At 53.9% G+C, this 26,656-nt stretch overlaps 1 protein-coding gene across 1 annotated transcript in view; it reads right to left on the reverse strand.

Moving 5' to 3' along the window:
* Window positions 1-9,939: 9,939 nt before the first annotated feature.
* CRTAC1 (cartilage acidic protein 1) overlaps window positions 9,940-26,656 on the reverse strand; it is a 136,531-nt gene continuing 119,814 nt past the window's right edge. Inside the window, exons 10-15 of the mRNA XM_028513312.2 lie at window positions 26,130-26,230; window positions 25,546-25,714; window positions 14,469-14,614; window positions 13,051-13,093; window positions 10,556-10,699; window positions 9,940-10,086 (exon numbers count right to left, since the gene is read on the reverse strand). Coding sequence (XP_028369113.1) covers window positions 9,968-10,086; window positions 10,556-10,699; window positions 13,051-13,093; window positions 14,469-14,614; window positions 25,546-25,714; window positions 26,130-26,230 — 722 coding nt within the window. The 3' untranslated portion in view covers window positions 9,940-9,967. The remainder of the gene's footprint in view (window positions 10,087-10,555; window positions 10,700-13,050; window positions 13,094-14,468; window positions 14,615-25,545; window positions 25,715-26,129; window positions 26,231-26,656) is intronic.

Consider the following 26,656-nt stretch of genomic DNA (forward strand, 5'->3'; position numbering starts at 1 on the left):
CAATCACTGGGTTATACACCTGAAACTAATACTGTGTGCCAACTGTAATTGAAAAATAAAAAAATTAAAAAATATAAAGGCAAGTTGAGAGCCCCTGGTTTGAACAGTACCTGCAACCTATGAGCTCTTTACAGGCCTCTGACACTGACACCTGAATAAAAAGTTTATGGGTCTCATGAAAGCAGCCAGACGCAAAATGAGTATGAACTCTACAATTCCACTCACAAAAACCTCAAATACAGGCAAGCCTAATCCGTAGCATTAGAGATCAGGCTAGTGGCTGTCCTGGTGTGGGGCCCCGTGAGTGGAGGCGCCCGGTGCGCTGCTGGGTGCCCACGGCGTCCCGTGTCTCGGGCGGAGTGCCGCTGCACAGGTGCGCTCGCTCCATGAGAACACACTGAGCTGCACATTCAAGATTTGTGTATTTTTCTGAATGTATGATACATTTCAACAAAACTTACCAAAGAGGTTTATTGGTTCCCAAATAGGGGAAGAAAGCACAAAACTGAAAATGTTTTATTGTGTATCTATAAAATATAACATTGTGTCAAACAGTCCACTGCAATTCAATTTGATGTGTGTATGTGTGAATATAATTTAGTGTGGGCTATGGATATACATGAAAATATATGACATGATGAGGGGTGGGGTATCCAAAAGAGAAGGTCCTACGAAGTACCTATGGAAGTCCTAAAACATCCCTGGCTGCTGGTGTAGCTCAGTGGATTGAATGCTGGCCTGTGAACAGAAAGGTCGTGGGTTCGATTCTGAGTCAGGGCAGGCCAGGTCCGCAGTTGGGGGTGTGTGAGAGGCAATCGATGGATGTTTCTCTCCCTCATTGATGTTTTTCTCCCTCTCTTTCTCCCTCCTTTCCCCTCTCTCAGAAAAGGAAATAACCTGGCTGGTATGGTTCAGTCGATTGAGCGCTGGCCTGCAAACCACAGGGTCACTAGTTTGATTCCCAGTCAGGGCACATGCCTGGGTTGCGGGTCAGGTCCCTAGCAGGGGGCATGCGAGAGTCAACCACGCATTGATGTTTCTCTCCCTCATTGATGCTTTTCTCCCTCTCTTTCTCCCTCCATTCCCTTCTGTCTGAAAATAAAATAAATAAAACCAACAGCAAAAAAAAGGAAATAAATAAAATCTTAAAAAAAAAGAAAATCCTAAAACAGCACAGGTTTATACCAGAGGCTCTTAACCTTGACCCTCCCCTCTGGCACTTGTATGCAAATTGATATAACCTATGGCGGAAGAGAATCCACAGTTTTTGAGAGATTCTCAGAGTGGTATGTGACCCCCCCCCACTCCCACCCCCCGGCCAAAATGTTGAGGACAACTGGTTTTGAGGAATCAGTGAGAAACTGGCTGCAAAGGTGCCTGCCATGGAATAGGTGTTCAGTAGTCAGTTTCTTTCTCTGCTTTCAGAGTGCAGCCTTGCGGGGTTCCCACCTGATTTTTTTCAGGTGACGGTGGGAGGGTTTAGTCTTTTGGCAGCACCTGGGGCAGACTGTGCGGAGCTCACAGCTTCTCCTCTAAGAGGCCATTTTTTTAAAAAAAATTTAATTGTTCAATTACAGTTGTCCCCATTTCCCCCCATTGCTCTCCCCTGCTCTGCCCAGACCCCCCGCATTCAATTCTCCCCCCCGCACCACCACTGTCCTTGTTCATGGGTCCTTTATACATGTCCCTGGACTTAACCCTTTCCCTTAAGAGGCTGTTTTTAAGGGCCTGTCTTTTCAGCATCTGCCGGATGGCTGAACTTGGCCTCCAGCGTCCTGGAGCTGACCTGGGACTTGTTCTTTCCAATTGGGATGACAGAGGAGGTGGAAGAGTGTGAAGGCCATCGGAGGGCTGCCGAGTCCCTGGGCCCTCCGTAATTAACTTAACTATCCTGAGTCTCAGTTTTGTCGTTTGTAGAATGAGAGCATTGTGTCAATGCATCTTTATAAATAGCAGTCTGTTTCTCCAATGTAAGATATTACTGTTATTGCTGAAGTTACGCTAGGACCTCATTATACGGTGGCCTTGTGATATAGATTTATAGCCAGATTTCAGATTCTTCCATAGAATAAACAGACATTTATCCAAGGGTTCACTGATTCCCTAATATAAGCCAGGAACGTTCGTGTACATTAGTATTCCATTTAGGCCTCTAACACTCCGGTGGGTGATTATATGTGAATTCTTATTTTACAGATGAGGAGGCTGATGTTCCAGGTGGCTAGGTAACTTGACAGGCGCCCACAGTGCAGAGCCAAGACGTGGACCGCAGTGTCCGGCCCAGATCGCGCCCTCGCCCTGCCGGTGCGCCACAGTCAGACCAAAGGCGCCGTCCCACCTGGACGGCTCCTGTAGATTTCAGACCCAAAGAGACGCAGGTGGGCAAATGCAGATGCAGAAAAATTAGGTCGGCAGGGGCACGAAGGGGCTGGTTATTCTGGCGTAGTTCAAGTTATCGCTTTCTGTAATGGAAAAGTGAGTGGGGACCAGGTCCCACTGAGAGTGGGGCTGGGTGAGGCCCCGGAAGGAGGCTGTACACACGCAGCTTACAGGACTCCGTGTGTGGCGATGCCGTCCCCCTTCTGCCCCCACTTCCCCTGTCAGCTCCCGGAGGATGGCGATCTTGTCTCACTCATTCCCACCACTGCCCTCCCCCTGCCTCAAGTGCCTGTCTCAGGGCCTCACCCCTGGCAGGTGAATGGGAAATGTAGCCCGTCACAGGCGGGCAGGAAGAGATAAGTGTGTACAAACAGGTAATCCTCAGGCCCCTGGGGCAACGTGCCACTGAGAAGCAGCTTAGGCAGATGCAGACAGGTGAGTGGTCCCTGAATGATACATGCAACGGCAAGTGGTCACGGAATAGCTCAATGACAGGGTAGCAGCAGTGACCCCAGGCCATTCCCTGTGCCGGGCAGCTGCTTTCAGTGCTATGGCCATGGCTGTGACCTCCACTCAGGATCTCCACCTGTGCTGGGAAGGGCGGGGAGGAAGTGTGTATCCCACCCCACTCAACCCCTCCCTGATGCTCCCTGAATGTCGTTATTCTGAGGTGGGTACATCCTGGTGGGGCTGATGCTTTGCCAGGAACGGCTGGGTCTGGAGCCCTAGAGAGTGAAGGCAGATGGATGGATGGATGCAGAGGAGACGGGTGCCGGGAGATGACCGATGGATCGGGGGTGATTGAGGAGCCTGCCTGGCTTGAGACGGATGCCCGCAGTGTCTGGAGGGGCAGGTGAATGGATGGGTCCTGACTGGCCCTCTGCTCCCCAGGGCAGATCTGAGTACAGGGCTGGAGCTCTCCACAGGGAAGATGCTGTGTGACCTGGTCCCCAAACGAACCCCGCATCTGTAATGCCGAGTGATGGCTGCGTCTTGTCAGGGAGGGTTCTTATAGGTCTAATATTGCCCCAGTTAATGACTCTGGATTGTTATTAAATCAGGCACTGCTAGGAGTGGAGCCAGGAGGTTAAGGGGCCTGGAACAGGTTTTATAATATCATCTGCATTTTACCCACACAGGCCCTGCACTGAGCACCTGACGTGCTTCATAACCACGGAGACTCACAACAGCCCCATGCGGTGGTTAGGGCTCTGTTCTGTGGATAAAGAAACTGAGGCTCCGAGCGTGAAACTGTGTACGTCGAGTCCCTCACAGTGTGTAGGTGGTGTGTCTGGGCTCCAAGCTGAGCCCCTCTGGTCCCAGAGTCTCGGCGGAAGAGAGGGTTTTAAGGATGGAAGGCAGGAAGGAGGGAAGGCTGTAGAGCTTCTGTATCACCTGTCTAAGGAAGAATGTGCATTTTGGCACACGAGACACCTGTATTGAGGTGAGGCTTTGAGACCTCCTGGTTTTCTTCTCTCCCTTCAAGGCCTGTAATCTTGAGCCCAGGGACGTGGAAGTGCAGAGAAAGTCTGTGTGGGGTTTACCACCCTCCCTCGGACTAACTAGGCCTGACCCTCTGCCGGGTCCCCGTGGGCAGTCGGGGCATGTACACAATCGTGCTTTCCTCCTTCCCAAGCATTCTGCACCCAGGTCTGGGCAGGGGAGGAGAGTTCGTCTGCGGATCTTTTCTGGGGGTCGGGTGCCTTAAATGGTTCCGGGGGACAAATCTGTCATGGCTGCCCTGGGGCTGCCAATGAAGGAGAATGAGCTACTGTTATGGGACTTCCCTGGGGCCCTAGACTTCCCTTCTGGCAGCAGAGGTTGTGAGGTTCCGGGGAGGGACTTCCTGGGAAGGAGGGACACAGATTCCCCTTCTGTCCTCACCCTCGTCCCCTATGGTCCTGACCCTGCCTGCAGCCTCCCTTCTCCCAGCTGGGCAGGGCCCCCTCTGCACCTCTCGCCTTCATTAGGGTCTTTCGTCCCGGCTCTGCTCCAGGGTCCAGGTGTGGTTCTTCCGGGCACTTAGTGGGCACTTACCCTGACTCTGATTCTGTGTCAGCACAAGGGAAAGAACAAGTGCTCTATCCACCCCCACCCACCCTGCTCCCTGTGTTTCTGAAACTGTTAATACAACTGTGCCTGTGACATATTTGAGCTTTCTGGGCGGGAGGGAGAGTGGGCAAGGAGGTGCCCCAGGCAGGAAGGAAATCAGATCCCCGGTGAGCCCGTGGTCCTCAGGAAGTTACCACTCCTTTTTGGGCCTCAGTTTCCTCATCTAAAAAGGATGGGATGGGGCTGGACTAGATGACTTCTTGGGTGCCTCAAGATTTAGAGGTCTAGGATTCTGTGATGGCCAAGGGCAGAATGGCCAGGCCAGTCCACTAGTTCCCAGTGACCCCTGCTCCACACAGCCCTGTCGATGCCACACCCTCCCTGCTCCATTTGCTTTACTTTATGATTACACTCTTTGGGAATGGCACCGCCTGAGAACTAAGCTGAGCACAGCACAGCCCAGCCCTGGGAGTTTGCTCTGCTTCCTATGGCTGTTTTGAGGTCTCTTCCCTGCAAAGCTGTCAGGTCCCTGTGGGTGGCCAGTTTCCTCCCCATCCCCCACCCCCTGCAGACTCCCAGGTGACCTGGGCCACAGCAGGGTGTGCTGGGAGCCACAGGAGTTTTGGCATTGAATAGATCCCAGCTCTGTCCTAACCTTTGCTACTTAATAACATTTCCAATTTACTGGAGGCTTACCCTGTGTAGGCACCACATCACGTGTTTTATATCAGCTCGTTTAATACAGTAACTCTGTGAAGTAGGTATTATCCTCATCATACGATGAAAAAATTGAGTTTAGCCCTGGCTGGTGTGGCTCAGCGGACTGAGCACCGGACTGCAAAGCAAAAGGTTGCTAGTTCAATTCCCAGTCAGAGCACATGCCTGGGTTGTGGGCCAGGTTCCCACTAGGGGGCACACAAGAGGCAACCACATATTGATGTTTCCTTCCCTTTCTTTCTCCCTTCCCTTCTCTCTAAAATAAAATCTTTAAAAAAAAATTGAGTTTCAAGGACAGCTCGCCTACTTTAAGTCTTTGCTCAAATGCCTCCTTCTCAGTGAGGCCCACCCTGAATCACCCTATTTGAAATGGAATTGGCCTCTATCCTAGCACTCCCAATTTGCCTGAGTGTTGCTCTTCGACCCTTCCCCTAAACAGCACCTACCACCCTCCAATACACTATATACTTATAATGTCACTTAGCACCTGCCATATGTCACTGGGGCATTCAGGCACTTTCACCCACGCTGCTCCCAGATGTATATCCCAAGTCACTAGAATTATGTCACCACTCAGTAGGAGTCCGATCAGTGTATGCTGAGTGACACCTGGTTAAATGATTTGCTCAGGTGTCAGTTACCTGGAGATTGCCCCCCATAAGGACACAGGCTTTGGAGCCAGGCAGTTGTGGGTTTGAATCAGTTTTTGCCACTTAGTTGCCTTAGTAACTTATTCTTCCTGCGCTTTTGTTTCTTTGGTAATAACATAGACTAATAACATTTCTCTCCTAGGATGGGCTTGAGGATTAATGGAGATACATATGTAAAGTTCTTGGCACATGGCAGGCGCCCGTTCTGTAAATGTTAGCTCCCTTCCCCAAGGAGGGTTGTTTTTTTCTCTTCTTGCACCTCATTTTTCTCTGACGGCCTACCCTTTTGACCACTCTGCTGTTCAACAGCGTTTCCTTAAGAGGACAAGCCGCCGAAGGAGGGGCTGGCATTATCGGGGGAGTCCGCCAGCCCCTGCTCCCTCGCCCTCCCTCTTCCTCCTTCCAGGACATGCCTGTTGCTAGGGAGACTGAACCTCAGCTCCTGACAGGACGTGGCAGGGGGCTGACTCACACCCAGGGAGAGAGACAATGGCTGACCCTGGGGAAGGTTTGCCTCCTAGGCTGAGAGTGTGGCTGGGGGTGTTGTTCTGCAATCTGCTCCCTGAGAAAAGGAGTTGGAGTGTTTGTCCTCCTGCCTCCCAGCGGCTCTGGGGAGGTGACTGACGGTCCTGCCCGCGGCTGGAGTGAAGTTCCCGCTCGGGCTGCCGTCCATTGGTGTTGGTAGGCTGTGATGCCCAGACCCTGGGAGGGGGCCATAGCAGCCAGAGTGACACATAATCAAACTCCTGGCCCTCAGAATGGCACCTCCCCAGAGCAGGGCTGGCACCTGTGGGTGATTCACAACTCTGCGTCCGTGAGGGTAGCCACGGGGCCCAGCGAGAGCACTCAACACAGGCACTGCCGTCTCTTCTTGCAGCTTGAATGTGGCCTTGGGGGGACTGTCTCGGATCTCAGGTCCTCTGGGGACTCCATTCCTTCCTTCCCAACCCATCCCTTGACCCTGGGCAGCATGAGAGATTGTGGCTTTTGCCTAACTGGTTAGCCACTCCAAAAGGAGAAGGAAGCGGTGGAGGTGAGAGCACCCCGGGGGGCTGGACGGCCCTCATGGAGTCCTGCTGCTGTGTACCCAGCGTGTGGCCCCGGACACACCACCCAGCTTCTCTGTGAAACCGGGACAATCAGAGCTCTTGCCTCTTGGGACTGTTGTGAGGATTCCGTGAGTTGATTCTTGTGAAGAGTTTTGGTCCAAGGCAGACACTCTAAGCTCACTAGATGTAAGCTAATATTGTCGTTTTACAGGGTGCGTTCCTGGGAAGAGGAGTATTCTTGGGCAGAATAAAGATGGTATTATTTTTATGATTTGGCTTTTCTGGAAAAAATGGCGTTCTGGCAATGCTAGCCCATCTTCCTGCTCTGCTGGCGTGAGTCATGGCCACCCCCTTCATAGGGGGCCTGGCTCCTGTATTTGCATAATCCTTCCCAGGCGCCCCCCACCCCCACTATTGGTCAGCCCCAAAGGCATTTACTGTTTCTGTTACAAACGCAAAGCCAGCCAATAGAGATGTCAGGAGTGGGGTTAGGGGACACAGAAGAGACTGAATTGTCTGTGTTTAGAAGGGGAAGGCAAGAGTTAGGGCCCCCATGGGCCTCACATGGGGATGCGGAGACTGATGGCTTGGGTGCAGTTCAGTGCCCACTTATCTGTGACTGGCTCCGCACAGAACAGTAAATGCCCTGGACTGAGGCGGCCCTTGGCTCACAAAGTCTGGACTCCCGGCCGCTGCGGAGGCCTTATTGTTTCGGAGCAGGTAAAGCTGAGTTGGTTCACTACCCACGTGTCCTCTGTGTGTTTTCGCCTTGTATTTCTTCCGACACAAGCATCTTGGGGGCAGGGAACTCCAGCCACTCATTGCAGGGACCTTGTCACATCCCTTATGAGGGGAACTTGGTGTTTGTCACAGGAGGTTCTCAATGAATGCTTGTGAAATAAATTTATGAACAAATGCAGAGAGCTTGCTTTCCGGTACAGCAGCCCCCCAATTTAGCCAGACCTTTTAGAAAGCCCCTCTGGGTCACATTCCTACTCCACACACAGGGCTCTGGCTGGAAGAAGCTAGTGTGGGGACAGCAGCCATGTCACCTTAACTTACCACTGCATGCCCAAAGCCTAGCTCAGTACCTGGCACATAGTAAGTGCTCAACCAACATTTGTTGAATGAGTGAATCTAATGGAAAACCTGCTTAACCTGGAGTCGGGATATTGTAGTTGTGCTCTTAACAGCTGGCGGGAATTGGAACTCCTCTTAGTAACTCATCTGGCCCCACTGACCACGTAGGCAAAACAAAAATACGCCCCCTTGTAAGAAACCTGCAGTGCGGGGATCCATTATCATCGCTGATAAGCCACCCTCTGACGTTTGCTCTCACCCTGAACCTCCTGTTGTCCGTGGCCGGCTGCCTCACTGGCTGTCCCGTCCTTTATTTCTTGTGTGCGTGGCCAGTCAAAGGACACGGTCATCTTGTCGTTTACTGTTGCATTTGGAGCCAGCGCCTCCATGGGTTTTGGGTTTCACTTATCTTCCTACCTTAGATCTACCCGTTTGTTCCTAAAAAGGCGGCATCTTCTGGAATGACTAGGGAACCGTCTGAGCAGTGTCCGTGCTGTCTGCCGCCCCCTGCCGAGGCGGTGTGGTGGGAGAGGGCTCCAGCCCTGGCTCGGGGGCCGGCCGGCACCGTGACCCTGGGCAGACCACTTCCTCTCTCTGAGCCTCCTCTCTGGGTTCTTTCTGATCTTTAACTCCATGGCGGCACACAGAGGTGGGCCTCTCAGGAGTGGAGTGATTTTTAAGTTGCTATATGCTTTTCTGTGAACTTGTAGCTGTTTCTATTGGAAATTTTTTCATTTAAGCTCCTGTTCTGAGTATAAAAACAGTACTAGCTACAAGGCATTTGTATTTTGTGATTTATTGGGAGTATTAATGTTATATCAGAAAATGGTAGGTTTTTTTTGTTCAATATGTTTTAAAAAGGCTTGCTGCATTCTCAAGCGTTATTCTATTATATCTTGGGGTGACTTTTTCCTCCACGAACAACAGATTTGTGATTTATAATGAACCTTCGCTACTGAGGTTGGCCATGAAAGCATTCTGCGGCGCTACATCATCCCAAAGGGCGTTCTGGCTGCAGGAGCTCCCAGTTTCCAGGCATACTGCAGAGGAAGCTGGGCTGCAAGGTCCCTTCTAAAAATCAGGGTAGCCTGAGACTAGCCATGCCTGTGAACAGTTACACATTGAGGTGCCTTAGAAAAAGGGCCCTTAGGGATATGCCAGCCCAATTCTCTTATTTAGATTAGGGAAACTGAGGCCCAGAGTGGAGATGCAATTGTTCCCAGGTAAAAGGTCCAGAGTACTCCCTCCAAGTCTGGGTCTTGCTCATCTGGTCCAGATTCCAGTCTCGCACATGTGATCATTGGCGCACACGCCCAAACTGTTGCTCATGTCCAGGGGTACTGTCCCTGTCTCATGGTTTGCTTTCCAAGTGCCACATGATGGAAGGGCTGCTGCTTATTCACTATTGCAACCAGCATCTGCTTTGCCCCAGACACACTGTCTTTCCATCAGCTAGGCACTAATATCCAGCAGAGGATTTATTGGCATAATTTCTCCAGAAACAGGCTGGAAGACTTAGCAAGTTCAAACTTCAACATTTTTATCAAGAATCCCAAAGGGCCACCTTTTCCCCCTCCCATTGTCACTGCCAACCCCCTTTCTCTACCATAGGAAGCCAGAGCTCACAGAGGAGAAACAGGGCAGGCCAACTCGCAGGCACGTAGTACATTATTGAGTCAACTGAACAAGCAACCACGTGAGGGCCATCTTTGTTAAGGGCAGAATAAGCTGCTCATGACACAGGAGGATACAGAAAATATAGGACTATCTTGATTCTTCTGGAGTGAGGGAGGATGGATTGGGCTGAGAGGAGACTTTCCTTTTCTGTTTTCTCAGAAAACATGCAATGAAAGGCTTCACAAACAACTTGAGGATACACAAATATCAGTATTCCCAAACTTCCCTTTTCAAAGATGGCCGCCCCACTGTCCGTTCAGAGAGCACACAGCAGAATCTACTGGGCATGGAGAGAGAGACAGGCAGCAGGAGGAATTTGGTTTTCCACAAAGGTTGTTGGTTTTTTTCCTTTATTGATGGGATTTATAATGCATATAACTGAAGGCAAAGTCCGAGGCCTAGAGAAAGGCATGAGGCCCAAGAGAGAGGCTCAGAGATTCTAAAGGCTGCAGAAGGATACCCACCTAAAAAGGCCACTTGAGCTGCAAAAAGCATGGAGCAGAGAGATAGAAAATGGGAAAAAGAGAAAGGGGGTGGGGGTGGGGTGGGGGTGGGGAAAAGTATTTGGGAGGAAGAAGACAAATACCAGTTCAGAAATTCAGACAAATACATAGTAGGAGCCAGTCTGTATCCCAGGTAGGAATAGGTGGGCTGGCCTTAAGGTGAGAACATTTGCTTTAGGAAGTGTGAGGAGGGAGAATCAGGAAGAGCAACGGCCTCTGGCCAGAATGCTGCACCCCAAGGACCCTTCAGTTGGTGGCAGTAGTGATGGGGCTTCCCCAAGCCTCTGTCACCATTTTCCTGGAGACTTAAGAGGGGTCTAAGGAAACTCCAGTCAGCCAGGAGAAGGCAGGGGCTGGGGGCCTTGATCTGGGGCCTCCCCAGAGCACCCCAGCAGAAGGTAACCTCCTTTTGCTACTGGACTGTGGACTGTGGCCGGGACTGACTCACCCACACAGGCTGTGCCATCCTCGTTGGGCTCGTAACCCCGGCTGCACCTCTTGTTGGTCCGACACCTGTAGCTCCCATATGTGTTCACACACACGGGCTTGTCTCGAGGGCACACGAATGGGAACTGGATGCACTCGTTGGTGTCTGGAAGGTGAGGGTGTCACTCACTTGGGGCGAGGCTTGGGTCCTTGCTCAGGCTCTGTTGCCCCACCCCCCTCTGTGACTTGGGACATGTCCCTTTTCTCTGGGCCTCCACTTCCTCACTTTAGTCCCCTTGGCGGGCTTCTACTGTGCTTGACCTCTACATGAGGGGGGTGCTCAGGCTGCGTCCTGGGTCTGCTTCTATCTACCACACTTTCTCCAGGCGGGCCCTTCGTATGTGAATACTTCTAGGCTTCCCGTTTCCAGCCACAGCCTCTCCCTGGGGCTCCAGACTCGGACAGCTGTCTAACTTGCATCTTCAACTTGGCAGGTCCCACATGGAACTTTAGATTCCCTCCAGTCCTCAGACCTCTTCTGCGCCCGTTCCCATCCTCCCTAACGCATTCACTGCCACTGTTGTCCCCTCAGCTGCTCAAGCAGAAGTCAGTGCGACCCCCGATTCTTTCCTTTTCCTCACCTCTGTAGGCAACTGAACAGCAGATCCCTTCAGTTCTGCCCCTACAGCACCCCTCTTGTCCGTCCACCTGCGTCCTGTCCTCCTGCCCCCAGCCTGTTCCCATCCAGCACCATCTCTTGCCTGGATTTCTGCAGCTGCCTCTTGACTGGCCTCCTGGCTTCCACTTCTCCCTCCAATCCAATCTGCAATTTGGCAGCCAGAGTGATCTTTTGAAAATGTAATCATGACATGCCACTCTCCTGCGTACTGGCACAGGGCTCTGAGAACCAGGTCCAGACACCTTGCTGGGACTTCAAGACTCTCCTGGACTTGGCACCTGGCTCCTCCACCCTCTCCAGGAACATCAGCCTCCTTCCCATTCTTCTGACATACTAAGCCTTTTCCCAGCCTCGTGGTCTTCACGCTTCCCTCTGCCAGCAAAGCTCTTCCCTCAGCTATTCGTCTGGACGCTTCTCATCTTTCAAGTCTCAGCTCACAGGTCCCCCTCCTCTGAGACCCTTCCTGACCACTGTGTATAGAACTGTCTCCAGAGAGCACCTTGCTTAAAAGGTTCTTAACGCCTGCAGTCCAGTGTTGGGTCACGGGTTGTGGTCTGTGTCCCCCACTGGGAGGAATGCCCTGCGGGGGAGGGGGGATGGTGCGTGGCCCGAATTCCCAGCTCCCTGGAGGCACACACTGTCTGCTGGGCAGTGAAAAGGAAGAGGCGGCTGGAGTGGTGATCTCACAGGGTCCTTCCGGCGCACAAGGAAGACGCTGGAATTTCTGTTTGGAGTGGCCAGAGTGGGGACATGGAGAGGGGAGGGGACTCATTTTCTCCTCAAGCCGCCGTTGGAGCCATTCTCCTCCACTCTCTCACCCGCCCCCCAGCGCCCTCCACAGGAACACATTCTCCCCTCCATGCCTGGCACACTCCTCATCCCCCCTCAGGCCTCGGGTCTCGGCTTAGACCTTGCTCTCTCTGGGGCGTGTTCTTGAGCCCTCCCTGGGCTGCTTTAGGGCCCCGCCTTTGCATTCTCACAGAGCAGCCCCCAGCCCTGGTCCCTCAGCCCAGCCCTGCTCACACTCTGTGAGCATTCCTGCTCACTCATGTGCCTCTCCCATTGGCTCTCAGCCCCTTGAAGACGAGTCTGTCTGTTCTGTTTACTCTCGTATCTCAGTAGCAAACCCATTTGCCTGGGGCTGACAGACACCTGCCGAGTGGATTGAGGAAGAATGCTTCCTGAGGGCTGAAAGGTAAGAGGCATCCTTGACCTGACCCCTCATTGCCAGCCAAATGGCACAGAAGACATCTGTGAGCCTTCTGGATGCGGAGACTCAAGGCTGGCCTTCTTCTCCCAGCCCTTGGGGGACTTTCAGAAGGTCACTGGACCTTCCCAGAGCTGCTGTCCTGGCAGCCACCTGCCCTCCGTACTGCATAAGGCTGCAATCCTCTTTGGTACCGAGATCACAGTCTACACCCTGGTTTGCTCCAAGGCCCCTGGCAATGCCCGCCCCTGCCTGTCTGCCCCTTGCGAGCTGCTCCACCGACTGGCCAGGCTGAAGCCGCCACAGCCCCCAGGAGCCAGGCCTCCCTGCGAGCACTGTCCCAGAGGTTTGTGTCTCGTGGCCATTCTCATTCTCTCTGCATTCACGGCGGGGAAGCACTGACAATTCCCCAAACTGTGGTGATTCAGCCAGCTGGTCGCTAACGTCACTCCCACCTTAGTGAGTCGCGTGGTGGTTGTCTCTGCGTCTGGAGCTCCAGAGACAAACAACACGCTCCCCTTCCACCTTTCCACACCTTGTCTGCAACCTGAGCCTTGCCAGAGCTCAGGCTGAGTGCTCCCAAGGAGATGCTGGCCTCTGCCCCACCCCCCAGTGCCTGCAGACAACTCACCCATGCAATGGCCATTTTCCTGCTGGGAGAATCCTTGGCCGCACTGCAAGGTGGGCAGAAGCAGAGACACTAGTGAGTTGAGAAGATCCCATCTCAGGTCCCCTCCGAGTCATGGCCACAGAGCTGCTGCCACCCTGACCCCAGAACGAGAAATACTTTCAGCTCTGGGCCTGGGGGCAGCCCCTCCCTGCCAGGATCCCCTCCGTTGCACTGAGAATAGGACACTGGTGGGGAGTGTGTGCTGGGGTGGGGTGGTGGTGGTGAGGGGAAGCCAAGAACAGACTCAGTTTGAACTCCTGCTCACTCCCCTCATGTAGCACCCATGTGTCTGGGCTGGAATGGCAGGCATGGACTGGCCCTCCCATGGCCTTGCCTTGAGTCTGAGGCTGGGCCTCCCCTGGGGCAAAGTGTGATGAGTGGGGGGAGAAGCTTGCTGAGGTGTCTGCTCACTCCCCACCCTCTTCTCTGAGACCCTTCCCCACTCACAGCCGTGGGCATCTGCAAGCCAGGCTCTCCCCCATCTCCCTGGGCAGGGCCCCCTGGGCCAGCGGTGCGCATCCCAGCAGGAGCAGGGAGGCAAAGGCATTGCGGCCAGAATTGGAACTAGTTGAGGCTGAGACAAATTTGGAAACCTGGTCGTGCCAGGCTGTGGGGACTTTGCTATGTCTATGTGAGGGTCTCAGGGACAGCAGACTGGTGGCGGGTCAGGGGATTCGAAACAACACTTTATAGAAAATGGGGGAAATGTCAACTGTCGGTGCTGAGCAGCGAGGGGCAGAGGGGGTACTGGGGAAGGGTGGTGACCTCCTCACTCCCGGGCCAGCGCACTAATGACAAAGGTCCTGGAGCTCTCCTGAGATGGAGGCCACTGAGCTGCCATGGTTTCTGCTCATCCTTCTCCTTCACTGGGATTTTGTGAGCTTCCCTAGAAGTCTCCTTACAAGGCCCCTCTTCTGTGTGAACCTAAGTGAGTTCCTGTTATTTACGACCACCTGAGCCCCTCAGAGTTGGAACACAGAGCTCCTCCTCCAAGAGCCCCCAGAGGCCCTCTCCCGCCCTCAGAAGCAACAGGAGGCTCGTCGGAGACTTGGAAAGAGCTGGGAGGGAGACAGGAGACCTGGGGTCCACTCTTAACTCTGCTCACAACTGGCTGTGCAGCCTTGGTGGTTCTGCTCTTGGTCTCGGCTTTCCTCCTCTGTAGAACGGGCGCACAAATCCTGCCACTACCCTGGGCATTCTGTGAGGAGCAGCAGAGACGTGTGCGTGGGACCGCGCACACTACAAATGGTGGGATCACTGTGAAGCCTGCCCTTTGTAAGACCTCCATCGTTCTAGAGGCAGAGTCTGCAAATGCCTGGGAATCCGGCTCCAGCCCCTGGGTCTGTGGACGGGCTCTGAGGCCCAGATGCCCTTCTCACCTCCAGCGGGGCTGGGTCCTGCAGTCGGTCCTCATCCCGGGGGTAGGGGATCTCTAGCACCGAGTTCATCTCCCCGCTGGCCACGTTCCGGCTTGCCATCTTGCCATCGGGCCACGTGACCTCCACGCTGCTGGCTTCGTCCTTCCCTGTGAGACAGAAGAGAAAGCATCAGCAGCAGAGAGAGGGAGGGGGCGTTCTCAGAAGAAGTATCACTCGTTCCTTTATTCATTCACTTAATGAAGAACATTAGTTGAGCACTCTGAGTGCTGGGGCAGCAGCGAGCAGGGCCGACGAGGCTCGCTCCATCGGAGTAGCGCTGCCCAGCAGAGCGCTCTGTGGTGCGGTGTCCCCTGTGTGGTGGTGGTGTCCCCTATGCGGTGCCATCTCCTGTGCGGTGCCATCCCCTGTGCAGTGTCATCTCCTGTGTGGTGCTGTCCCCTGTGCGGTGCGGCATGGCAGCCAGTAGCCACAGCGGCCGGTGAGCACTCGAGCTGGGACGAGTGTAATAAGGAAGTGAATTTTAAGTTCTACTTTGTTCTAATTAAGTTACACTTATTGACAGATAGCCACACATGGCTAGTGGCCACCACACTGGAGAGTGCCACTCTAGAATTTACGCCCAGTGGGGTGTCCGACCTGCGGCCCATGGGCTGCATGCGGCCCAAGATGGCTATGAACGCGGCCCAACACAAAATCGTAAATTTGCTTAAAACCTTGTTTTCTGCTCATCAGTTTTCATTTGCTTAAAACCTTATTTCCTGTGTGGCCCAAGACAACTGTTCTTCCAGTGTGGCCCAGAGACGCCAGAAGGTTGGGCACCCCCACACAGGCCAGTCTGCATGAGTCTGTTTTGGGGGGGGCCGGGGGGAAGCAGGCTGACTGCACTGCGCTGGGTTCACATGTTGCCTGTAGCGCTTACCTGGTTGTTGGAAAGATGGTGGGAGGGGGCTGGCTTGGGTGCCCTCGGGACAAACCCCAGCTCTGCAGCTGACTCGCAGCTGACATGTTTGTGTTTATGTTTGTTGATATCTACAGCCTGCCAGGGGCCGAGCTCTTTTCTGTCAGTGGTGTGTCCTTGTTCTCAGGGAGCGTCCACTCTAGCGGGGACAGACAGGCAGACAGGTGAACAGACAGGTGACCTCAGACACCGAGGAGCTCGGAGAAGAAAACAAAAGTAGGGAAGTGGAGTAGAGAGGGCCGGCTGGGGGCCTTCTCTGGTCAGGGCGGTTGGGGACAGGCTCTCGGAGAGACGACATGTGAGCGGAGCTCTAAATAAACGCCGAGGACAAAGACCCAGACGGTGGGGGGCACAGGAGGGAGGCCGCTCTGCGAAGCTGAGATGTTTACAGAAGCTGGTGGAGGCGCTCAGAGAATATTCCCAGGGAACCTGTCCGCACACGTCCACAGAGCGATGCATTGCATGGCCAACAGAAAACAAGCTGGAGAGATTTGTCAGATGTTTAGGCGTTGTCAAAACCGACCCCGGCTCCCTGCCTCCGGCACCAGGCCTGTCACGCGGCAAGGTCAGGCTAATGGTGATGGATTGGGGTGGACAGCACGGCGAGCCGAGTCTCACCTGCGGGGGGGAGGCTGCTCTCCTAGTCAGCTACCTGGGGAAGAGGGCAGCGTCCAGCAAGGAGCAGGGGCAGGGGGGAGGGCGCCCTTCATTAGCACCCGCCCAAGCTGCCCAGATGTGGGTGGGTGCTCAGGGGTCACACACCCCAAAACACTCCCCCAAGTGCCATTTGTGGGCTGAGTGAATGATGTGTCACCCCTGTGGTTGTGCTACTTCCCCCTGAGCGCACACACACAGATGCTGCTAGGAAACACGTGAAACCGAAAAGCTCTGTTGAATTTATAGTGGCTTCTGGCCTTTCTTGCCCATCTATGGGCTTGACAGTGATAGGTACAGTGGAGATGGAGGGTAGTTTGTGAAACATCTTCACGTAAGAATAGGGTTCCCATGTTTTAGAAGAGGCGTGGACACCACGTCCAGACCGGGCAGGGAGATCCCTGTGCAGGCTCCCAAGCAGAGGCGGCTCTGGGGGAGGGGCTGAGACAGCGTGGAGGGGGAGGGCACAGCTGCTGCTTTCTCCTGAGTCCCAGCCTCCTTGGAACATTGCAGCCTGCCTGCTGCTGTGTTTGGAGTTAATGAGGGCAGCGACCAGCTGCCACACCCTGGAAGTGGTGGAGGCAAGGGGCCCCTCTGTGGGCAGTGGGCAGCAGGACCAGGGAGAAGCCCCCCGGGGAGCAGAGACTCCCACACACGGTGCAGCTTCTCTTCCCTCCCAGGCCGGCCTTCCTGGTTCCAGGGTTCGCTTTATTCAGCCAGAAAACATTGCTCATAGCCCCGCTGTTCCCCCACTCCCTCATTCTCTAATAATTCCTTTTGGGGGAGGGGGTAGAAATGGGCTTGGGGTGTCAGTTGCAGACTTTTTTTTTCTCTTTTGAAGTAGTTTCTAGAGGTTCAACAGACCTGGCATTTGCAGGGCGTGCAGCGTCCAAATTGAGCGGCATATGTAAAAAGTAAGCATTTTTCCATTAAAAAAGGAGACAAAGAGAAGCAACTGTTTCTCACCTAAGCCAACAGAACAGCTACATGAATACATTTTCCAGACTGACTGAAGTGCCACAAATAACTCAACAGAGTCGCCGAATATTCATAGACAATCACAAGTTTATATCCTGTATTCGCAGCACGTAGTTCTGAGTCCCGCTCGCTCCCTTCCTCTGGCCCCGGGGAGGGGCCGGGGCTCCGAGGTCCGTAAGCTGTGACAGCACAGCTCAGGAGGACTTACTCTGCTGCTGTTGATTATTTCACTGACTTTGATGCTCTCTTGGGGCCTCAGTTTTTCCATCTGTAAGATGGGGGTGTGACCCAGAGCTCTAGCACTTCTGGGAAGAACAGCCTTTCCTCCCTGGACTGTGAGCCCTGCCCGCTGCCACCCCCAGCATCTCTCAGGCGTGGAGGCACCCCGCAGTGGCCCGAGGGCTTTCACTGTCTGCAATAATACAAGGAAGTGCATACCCCACACCGTTCCAGGTGACTCTCCGTGGTAGCGTACTGGACCCTCACGACCGTGCCATGGGGAAGGTACTAGTTTCATCATTTCCATTTGAGAGCCGATGGGCTGAGACTTGCTACCTGCTACACCCTGTTCTATATTCTACCCGCCAGCCCACCCCCAACCACCAAGGCTGAGCTTCCTGCAGGGGTCTGGGATTCAGCAGGAAGGAGAGAGGCCCTGGCCCCATCCTGGAGGAGCCGAGTCCTGGGTGGGCCATGAACACAGTGGGTACGTGGTGGTCAGCTGGGAAAGTGCAGCCATTGCATCGGCGCCGCCTGGTGAGAGAGGCAGTGTTAGGAGTCACTCAGGTCGGGTGTTGCAGGAGTGTAGGAGTTTGGAGGCAGAGAAAGGAAGGAGCGTACCGGGCAGAGGGTGCAGCATGGGCACAGGCAGGAGGTGTGATAGGGCCCGTGTGTTTGCCGAGCAGGGAAAAGCTCAAAGTGGGGAAGCAGAGTGTAAGAAAATGTGTTAGGTGGGGTGGGGGGGAGAGGAGACTGGGAGGGACTTGGAGCCTTAGCGTGTGTGGCCGACCTGGACCTTCCTGGTTACTCTGCGAGGTGGGTGTTTCGGCCCCACTCCGCAGGTGCAGGCACCGAGGCTTGGCGAGGTGAAAGGACTCATGGGTGCCTGAGCTAGGACTGGAACCCAGGCTCCAGCCCCCAGGCCCGGCTGTTCCCTCCGCTCCAGACATCTCGGGTCTTCCATCAGCTGCACAGCCAGGGGCCCTCCGGCTCCTGGACACTGCACAGGGTGGCCTGTCCACCAGGTCTGTGGGTCTGCGAGCAGGGGTGGCTCCATGAACCAGCCACAGCCCTCTGGAAGTTTTTAAAGAACAAAGGCCAAGCAGGCACAGAGAGTTGTGCTTTTCAGAAGAATTACAAGCAAAACAGATGGTGGGAATACAGTTGGTGGAATATTTTTGCACTTTAATAAAGCAATTTTCATGTGGGCCACTGAATTTTCCCTCCCTAAATGAGCACCAGCCGGCAGGGAGGCAGCTCTGAGTCACTTGCAAACAACGAGCTGAAAGGAAGGTGGTGGGTGTGGGTGGGGGGCACCCTCAATGCTTGGGGTGGGCCGGCCGAGCGGGGGAGCCCCTAATGGGGCAAGTAGATTACTGGCTCTTGTTTTCATTCTCTGGCTCTTGTTGAGCTGCCTCAGCCCTCCGCTAGCCAGGGTGTGGGATGAGCAGGAGTGGGCGTGCAGGAGCTTGGGTGTGAGTTCAGAGCAACCAGGGGGCAGCGGGGGCGCTCAACAAGGACTGTGAGTGGAAAGGCTTCTTTATGGGCCTGGCAGACCACCTGCCCCAGGAGGAGCAGGGGTGGAGAGGGGAGGAGAGGCAGGCCAGGGGCTCCCCTGAGCAGGGGCAGCTAGGGTGGGGGCTGATGCCTCCAGAAGGGACAGCTCCGCAGGAGGAAGCTGAGAGCTCGCTCTGCACAACACAGTGGGCCCTCTGGGGACCTCCCCCACCACAGAATGAAATATCCCTGAAGTTTGATGGTGTAGTTTCACACAGCCTGGACCCTCCAGAGGGTCTGAGATGCTGAGCCCTCCAACTGCCGGTGCAGAGCTGGGCCGAGGGATGTGACCGGGTTGGGGGGGTGGGGGGGTGGGAAGCATCCAGGAGGCTGTCTGCTGAGAGGCTCCTGTGGGCACACACGGACGTGTCCACACTCTCGATGCTCCCGGCTGAAAAGTGAGGAGGAGGCAGGGGTGATTCACGGAGGGAGGAAGTGTAAAAGGATGCAGCCAAGAGGGGGGCCCCAAATAGGGATTTGAAATGGGGTCCAGAACTCAAGGTATTCAGGAAATATTAGGATGACCTCAACGCCATCCCCTGCCAACCAACCCCGCCCCCACCACCCCGCCCCAGGTGTGGGGTGGGGGAAGGGACAAATGGAGCAGGGCCATTAAGAGCTGTTTTGCATAGCAACAGCTTTGCAGCTAACCTCTGGTGTGATCATTTAACATATCTATAACCTTTAACTGGTTGCATAGATATGTTAAATAGCTGTGGCCATGCTCTGAGCCAGGGGTATGGAAGTAACTTCCCCACCAAGATGTAACTGGGGGGGGCAGGTCCCCTGAGTTAGTGCCTGTATGAGAGCTTGGAAAAGATTGGCTCCATGACATGGGGCTACACCTGCCCAGACTCACGATGGCAGCCCAGTAAAGCTGGAAGGATATGAGAGTGCTAGCAAGTGTAGCCAATGGTGGGAGGAGTCGGAAATGGGGCTGCAGAGGAAGATGGGCACGGGGATTTAAACCCAGGTGCGGCAGCCATTGAAGGGAGAACCACACGGTTTTGGCAGAGTGGGGATTCCTGCAGCCTTGTGAGAGAGAAATACCATGTGGCTTTAACAGAGAACCGCCACTCAGCTTTGGCAGAGTGCCAACCCAACTCCTTGTAGCCATTGAGGAGGGAGAACCACACGGCTTTGGCAAAGTGGGGACTCCCTCAGCCCTGGTAGAGAGAACCATGCGGCCTTGTCAGAGTGCGGACTTCGATGGCCATTGTGTCGAGAGGACCACACAGCTGGGGCAGTGGAGAGAGAACCTCGCGGCTTTGCCAGGGTGGGAACCCCCGCAGCTTTAGAAGGGGGAACCACCACCTGGCTTTAGTAGAGATCCCAGCAACACAGCTGATGGTACCAGGAACTGAGGGAGGCCTACCAGCCGAAATGGATTACTGGGAATAACTGGGGGCTGCCTGAGCCATGGACTTCTATTTCTTTTCCTGAGGTACGGTACCCCAGACTGGGCAAAGGGGGAAGGAAGGACTGTGTGTGTTTGTGGGTGTTTTAAGGGACTGTGGGATTTTGATGAAGACATTAGGTCACTACTTTAAGTCTGTATAGCATTAAATAAACATTTCCTTTCCTTTTCACGAATCTCTGGCATTGAGAGATGTCTTTCCTCTGGCGGCGGACATAACAAACCTGGGGGGTTCCTTTCGGTAATAGTATGTCACCCTTTGGCCCCCTGTTGTTCTGTAACAGAAGGAAGCAGGATCAAGTCGGGGGTGAGCAGAGCATCGTGAGCGCTGGCAGGGGAGCTTCCGGCAGCTCTCTCCCTGTAGGGACCCCTGTCTCTAGCACGACTTCAGGCCCCGCATCTATTCTCAGTAAGTCAGACCTTCAAGGCAAGAGTGTCTTGCACTCATGTCTTGGACACACCCCTTCTCACCCCAAACACCACAAGATCGACTGCTCAGGACTGGAAACCGTCGAACCGCTCTTCAGAAGGGGACCTGCTAGATAAGTTATGACTGCTGCCACACAATGAAATACCGTGCATCAAAAATTAAAAATAGAGCTGCCATATGATCCCGAAATTCCACTTCTGGGTACGTGCAGAAAACAATACAAATTCAAAAGAACACAGGGCCCAGCGGAAGTCATGCCTGCGTGAGTGTGGTTGGCAGGGTAATAGTATGGGTGTAATAATTTATAGTTTTACTTTGAACACTTTACCTAAAATGTTATATGGTATGCTCGAGTGTGATAGTGTTATGTTACAGAATGACATGCTTATGATTTGGTAATAAGAGATTTAGTAATAAAGGGGCGTTATTTGTGCCGGACCCTGTCTATGCACCCCCGCCCCTGCAGTTCACTGTGCATTATTTCCAATGGCCAAGAGACAGAAGCAAACTAGATGTCTAGCAACAGATGAACAGATAAAGAAGATGTAGCATATAAATACAATGGAACATTATTCAACAATAAAAAATGAAATCTTGCTATTTGCAGCACCAGGGGTGGACCTAGAGGGCATTACACTGAGGGAACTAAGTCGGACACAGACGACAAACACTGGTACCCCTGCTGGTGGCCCCTGGGCTCCCTCTGAGCCCTGCCCGTGCCTGGGGAGGCCTGGCTTGGGCTTTCCCAGCTCTCCAGGCCTCTCCGTTTCACCTGCCCTCTCAGCCTGGCTCTGGGGGCCCCAACAGTTTGGTCCTGCCTCCCCTCCAGGCTCCACCCCCACCAGACCATTCCCATTCTGGGGACACACTGGGCACCCTTTCTCTGGGCCTTTGTTCAAGCCAGCACAGCTCCTGGAATGCTCTCTGTAGCCCCCTATCCATGCCTTCCAAACCCCTACCATCCTTTTAGAGCTAGTTCTGGGCCCACTTTCTTGGGAAGGCTTCCCAGAGCAAAACTAAAGCGCCCTTCCCCGGTCCTCTCACGGCCGCTGGGCCAGGGTGACGGCACAGCCAATTCTGCTCGTACCTGAGTTCCTGTGTCTACCGCCTCTTTCACTGGGTGGTGAGGCTGGAGGGCAGGAAGCATTTCCTCTCTGTCTCATCTTTTTTTCAGGTTTCTCTGTGTCTCTTGGTCTCCCCCAGGCCCTGTCTCAGTCTATCTCCACCCTGTTCTCTCTCCTGAATCCTTCCTTTCATCCACCCTTTCCCACCAGCTCCTTCTCTCCCTGCCCCATTGATCGGGAGGGCCTGTGCTACGCTGGGTCCATGAAGAAGATCCTCCTGAATGCTGGAGTCTTGCAGCTGCAGCAATGGAGCCTTCTGGCCCTCGCTGTGCCCCAGGCTATTGGCCCCGTGGCCTGCTGAGCTGCCTTGGGGAGTCTCACTGCCTTCCTTTCCAAAGGGCCAGTCTCCAAGAGCTGCCTTCCTTCAATGCCTCTCTGGGAGTGGATTCCAGCAATAGAGAGGAGTATATGTGCAGGGGGACTCATGGAGCAGTTTGAGCCAGAGTTCAGACTCAGAACAAAACCCATGGCTTGCAAAATGCAAGGACTTCCTGGCAGTCAGAAAGGGCTCCAGCGAGACGCATCGTCCGTCATCCTGAGCATGGGAAGCAGACAGTTATAAAGAGTCACAGAGGCTCTGGGGCCCCATGGTCCCACCAGGTGACCTGGCTGAGGCTGCCCAGTTGCAGAGCAGGTCTGTTCCCTTGGAAGGGCATATCCTGGCCAGGGAAGAAACACAGTGACACCCATAATAATGTGTCTTAAAATAGCAGAGGTCAGTCCATGGGATGTGGGGAAGGAGAACCAGCCCTAGTCCTGGCCTTCCCACTGATTCTCTATGTGAATCTCAATTCCCTGATCTGTACAATGGGGTGAGGGTGGATGCCCAGCCCGGCCCCTGAATGAACCAACATCCCACCTACGATACCATGGCAGTCGCCTGGGTGCTTGGACGATCCCACTTGGGTCACCTGGTAACTGAGGGGATGTGGATGTCCAAGCAGAAGGGAGGCAAAGCAGGGTGACCTAGGCTGGCTCCACACAGAGCAGCTGTAGAAGGTCAAGAAGTCAAGTCACAGTGGCCAAGATCTTAGACGGCAGTATCTCAAAAGTTGGGACCCAAATCCAGCCCTCCTTACTTTCTCAAGGTGTGATTGCGGCAGGTTGCTTAACCTCAGCCTCAGCTCCCTGACCTGAGAAATGTGGTTAAGGACTCATCATGTTATGGTGAGAAATGAAGGCGGTATTCCATGTGAAGCCCTTAGCCCAGCACCCGGCACGTACTGAGTGCTCAGTCCATGCTGGCTGCTGCTGTTCTGCAGGAGAGGACTACGTATTCGAAAGCCATCTCGTACTTTCAGGGCCAGCACAGCAGACGGCTGCCTTAATGGTGATAAAAGCTCCGATCCCAGGCCGACCCATCCAGGGTGAAATCGCCCAAGAACGTGCTCCTATAACCTGGCCTTGGGTGCCCTAAATATTTATGCTTCTTTTTCAGATTGCATAAAAATGATGTGCTTGCTATAAAAATTGTAAAACACATAAGAAACCATATGGAAGAAAATAAAAATCCCACTCTCAGGCAGGTCTGGATTTGAATCTCGTCTCTGCCGTTTACTTACTATGTGGTCTAGGCTGAGCAGGGTTCTTAATCAGCCTTCCCATTTGTAAATGGGGGGAAATAATGCCCACCTCACAGGGCGGTCCTGAGGGTGGCGTGAGTAGTAAGAGTAAAGTCCCACTGTGCCTACAATGAGCAAGAGTGACCACATTAGCCCAGCCACTCAGAAAATGCCTGTGTACACGTTTTGTATTTTCTTCCAGTTTTTCCTATGTGCATAGGCTATGTGAATAATATTAACATACTCGTATACATAGGTGTTTATTAATTTGAGAGTACATTGCCTATCTTTTTATGTGACCTTGGTATGACCTCAAGAGGTGAGGGAGGGTGTCTGATTTTGAACTTACATGTATTCAACTCAAATGCTTTCTTTTTTAAAAGAATATATTTTAAAAAGATTTTATTTATTTACTTTTAGAGAGAGTGGAAGGGAAGGAGAAATAGAAGGAGAGAAACATCCATATGTAAGAGATACACCAATCGGTTGCCTCTCACATGCCCGCAGCTGGGGACCTGGCCCACAAGCCAGGCATGTGCCCTGACTGGGAATCAAACCGGCGACCTTTCAGTTCTCAGGCTGGCATTCAGTCCACTGAGCCACATCAGCCAGGGCTCAAATGCATTCTTAACCATTGTGCTTTGGTAAAGACACTCTTGGATCTCCACTCCCCTCAGTGTTTTTCAACGTTTTTTCCATTAATGCACCTCCTCCTCAAGAAGCCATTTTAGATTTTTATTTTCCTAATTCCATCCCTCAATATATATTTTTAAAATTTTTATTTATTTTTTAGACAGAGGGAAAGGGAAGGAGAAAGAGAGGGAGAGAAACATCAATGTGTGGTTGCCTCTCGTGCGCCCCACACTGGGGACCTCGCCTGCAATCCAGGCATGTGGTCTGAGTGGGAATTGAACCAGCGACCCTTTGGTTCACAGGCTGGTACTTAATCCACTGAGCCACACCAGCCAGGGCAATACATTTCTTTAAAAATGGTTCATTTTGAAATAACTGTAGATTCACAGGAAATTGTAAAGATAGTACCGAGAAATCCTGTGTACCTTTCACTGGGTTTCCCCCAATGGTTACATGCTCTGGAACTACAGCACAAGGTCGAACCAGAAAACGGATGTTGGCACAAGCTGTGTGGGTGGCTCTCTGTCCTGTCACCACACATGCAGACCCATGCAGCTGCAATCACAGTCGAACACAGAGCTGCTCCGTCACCACCAGGGCCCCCTCGGGCTGCCCCCTCTCCTTTCCACCCTTCCTACCCCAGCAGCCCCTGATCTGTGTCCCGTCCCTACAGTTCTGTCACTTGGAGAATGCTGTGTAAATGGAGCCAACAGTATGTGACATTTTGAGATCGGCCTGTCCCCCCACACCATGGTGCCCTCGAGAGCTATCCAGGCCCTGCGTTCAACAGTTCATCCCTCCTCACTGCTGAGTGACAGTCCACGGTGCGGACAGGCCCCAGTTAGTCGGGCTGTTAACCTCCTGAAGGGCATCCAGGTTGTTTCCGGTTCGGGTTATCACCGAGAAAGCCACCACGAACCACCTTGTATGGATTTTTTTTCGGACATAAGTTTTCATTCAAGTGGGATGAATGCCCAGGAGGGAAATCGCTGGGTCTGATAGTAGGTGTACGTTTAGGGTTTTAAAAGAGCTGCCAACGTATTTTCCAGGATAGCTGTACCATTGTGCATTCCCATGAGCGATGTCGGAGAGATCTAGTTTTTTTCCATCCTTGCCAGAGTTTGCTATTGTCACCAGGGGCTTGGTGAGACACTTTAATCACAGAGCCAACTCTCAAGAGGCCCGGGCGGTAGCCGGGGTGGATAAGACTGGTGTAGGCCACTGTGTGAAGAACAAGGCAACAGCCCGGACACGTAGAGAATTAAATACTTGGACCCCAAGGTGAATAATTTGACAGAGGCAGCAAGGTTGGGACCCCTGGAAGGGGCAGGGCACACAAAAACGCCTTCCTGAGGTCAGGTTCATCTCAGAGCAGCGCGGCCCCCAACAGCTGGCGTCTGCCACGGCTGTCTGTCGCAATGAGGTGGTGCCCGGAAGATGCTTGAACTGTGAGCCCTGCATCCCTCAGCATGATGCCAGCTGCGGTTTCAGGACCCACCTTCCGCCAACAGCTCCCTGCCCACCTCTCCCCTGGCTCCCACTCACCCAGGCCAAAGTGTGCCACGGGCTCCATCTCGCACAGGTAGCCCGAGCCCCCGTCAATGATCCTCAGGTGGGCCCCACTCTTCTTGGTGTAGAGCACGACCTTCGCCCCCCTGGCGAAGGCCCCAAACCGGGTCCGCGGCACCACTCGGAGCCAGTTGTTGTTGAAGCCCTGTGGGGAGGGGAGAGGGCAGGCCGGGCATCAGCGGGGTGGGTGGAGGGGCATCAGCGGGGTGGGTGGAGGGGCGGGGACCTAGGGCAGGAGACGGGGAGGGGGAGAGAAAGGAAGAGAAGAAAGGGGGCAGAGGGAAGGGAGAGGAGGAGGGACACTGGAAAGGGGGAGGGAAGCCGGCAGACTCCGAAAGAACAGTCTCTGAGGAACAGCCCCCGGAAGACGCAGGGGCGGAGGGTTTCTCCTGGGAGGCCCTCTGGGAGGGTTGCTGTGCTGCTGGGAACGTTTTCTTTTGCTTCCTCCAGGCCCTGCGTGTCCATTTGTCAGGCCGAATCCGGGCTCCTCTGCCCCCACCCACCCCAGCCCAGGGGGCCGTGCCAGGCTGGGCTTCGTGGTTCCCGAGCTCCCCGCACACCTGATTGCCCCGGAAGACGGACAGTGGCTGAGCCATGGACTCTCCGTGGGACAAGATAAGGTCCAGCATCCCATCTCCATCGAAGTCCGTCACCACACCTCCTGCAAAAACGCACACCTGTTCTGGCCGCTGGCCTGGAGACCCGCGGGCGAGGGGCCTCTCCCAGGCACCACAGTCCACAGCCCGGAGTGGGGGAGGTGCTGGGGTGGGAGACCCAGGCTGGGACCCCGGCTGCTCCCCTTTGTAACAGCCATCCCATGATAGAAGTTCACGGAAAAGGGGTTCCCTTTCCTTCCCGGGACATCTAATGGGAGCTATGGTGGGCACTCATTCTTCAGACCTCGAGGACTTTGTTCTGGTCTTTATATTATACACGCCTTTTATATTTGCACAGTTTTTGCCAACCTACCAAATGTCTGCACACACACGGTCTCCTCTGGGTCCTCACCACACCCCAGAGAGGTGGGCAGGACAGGTGTAATTGCCCCCGTTTAACAGACGTGGAGAACAAGACCCAGAGGAAGTAA

Source organism: Phyllostomus discolor, chromosome 5, assembly GCF_004126475.2.
Source record: "Phyllostomus discolor isolate MPI-MPIP mPhyDis1 chromosome 5, mPhyDis1.pri.v3, whole genome shotgun sequence".
NCBI lineage: Eukaryota > Metazoa > Chordata > Mammalia > Chiroptera > Phyllostomidae > Phyllostomus > Phyllostomus discolor.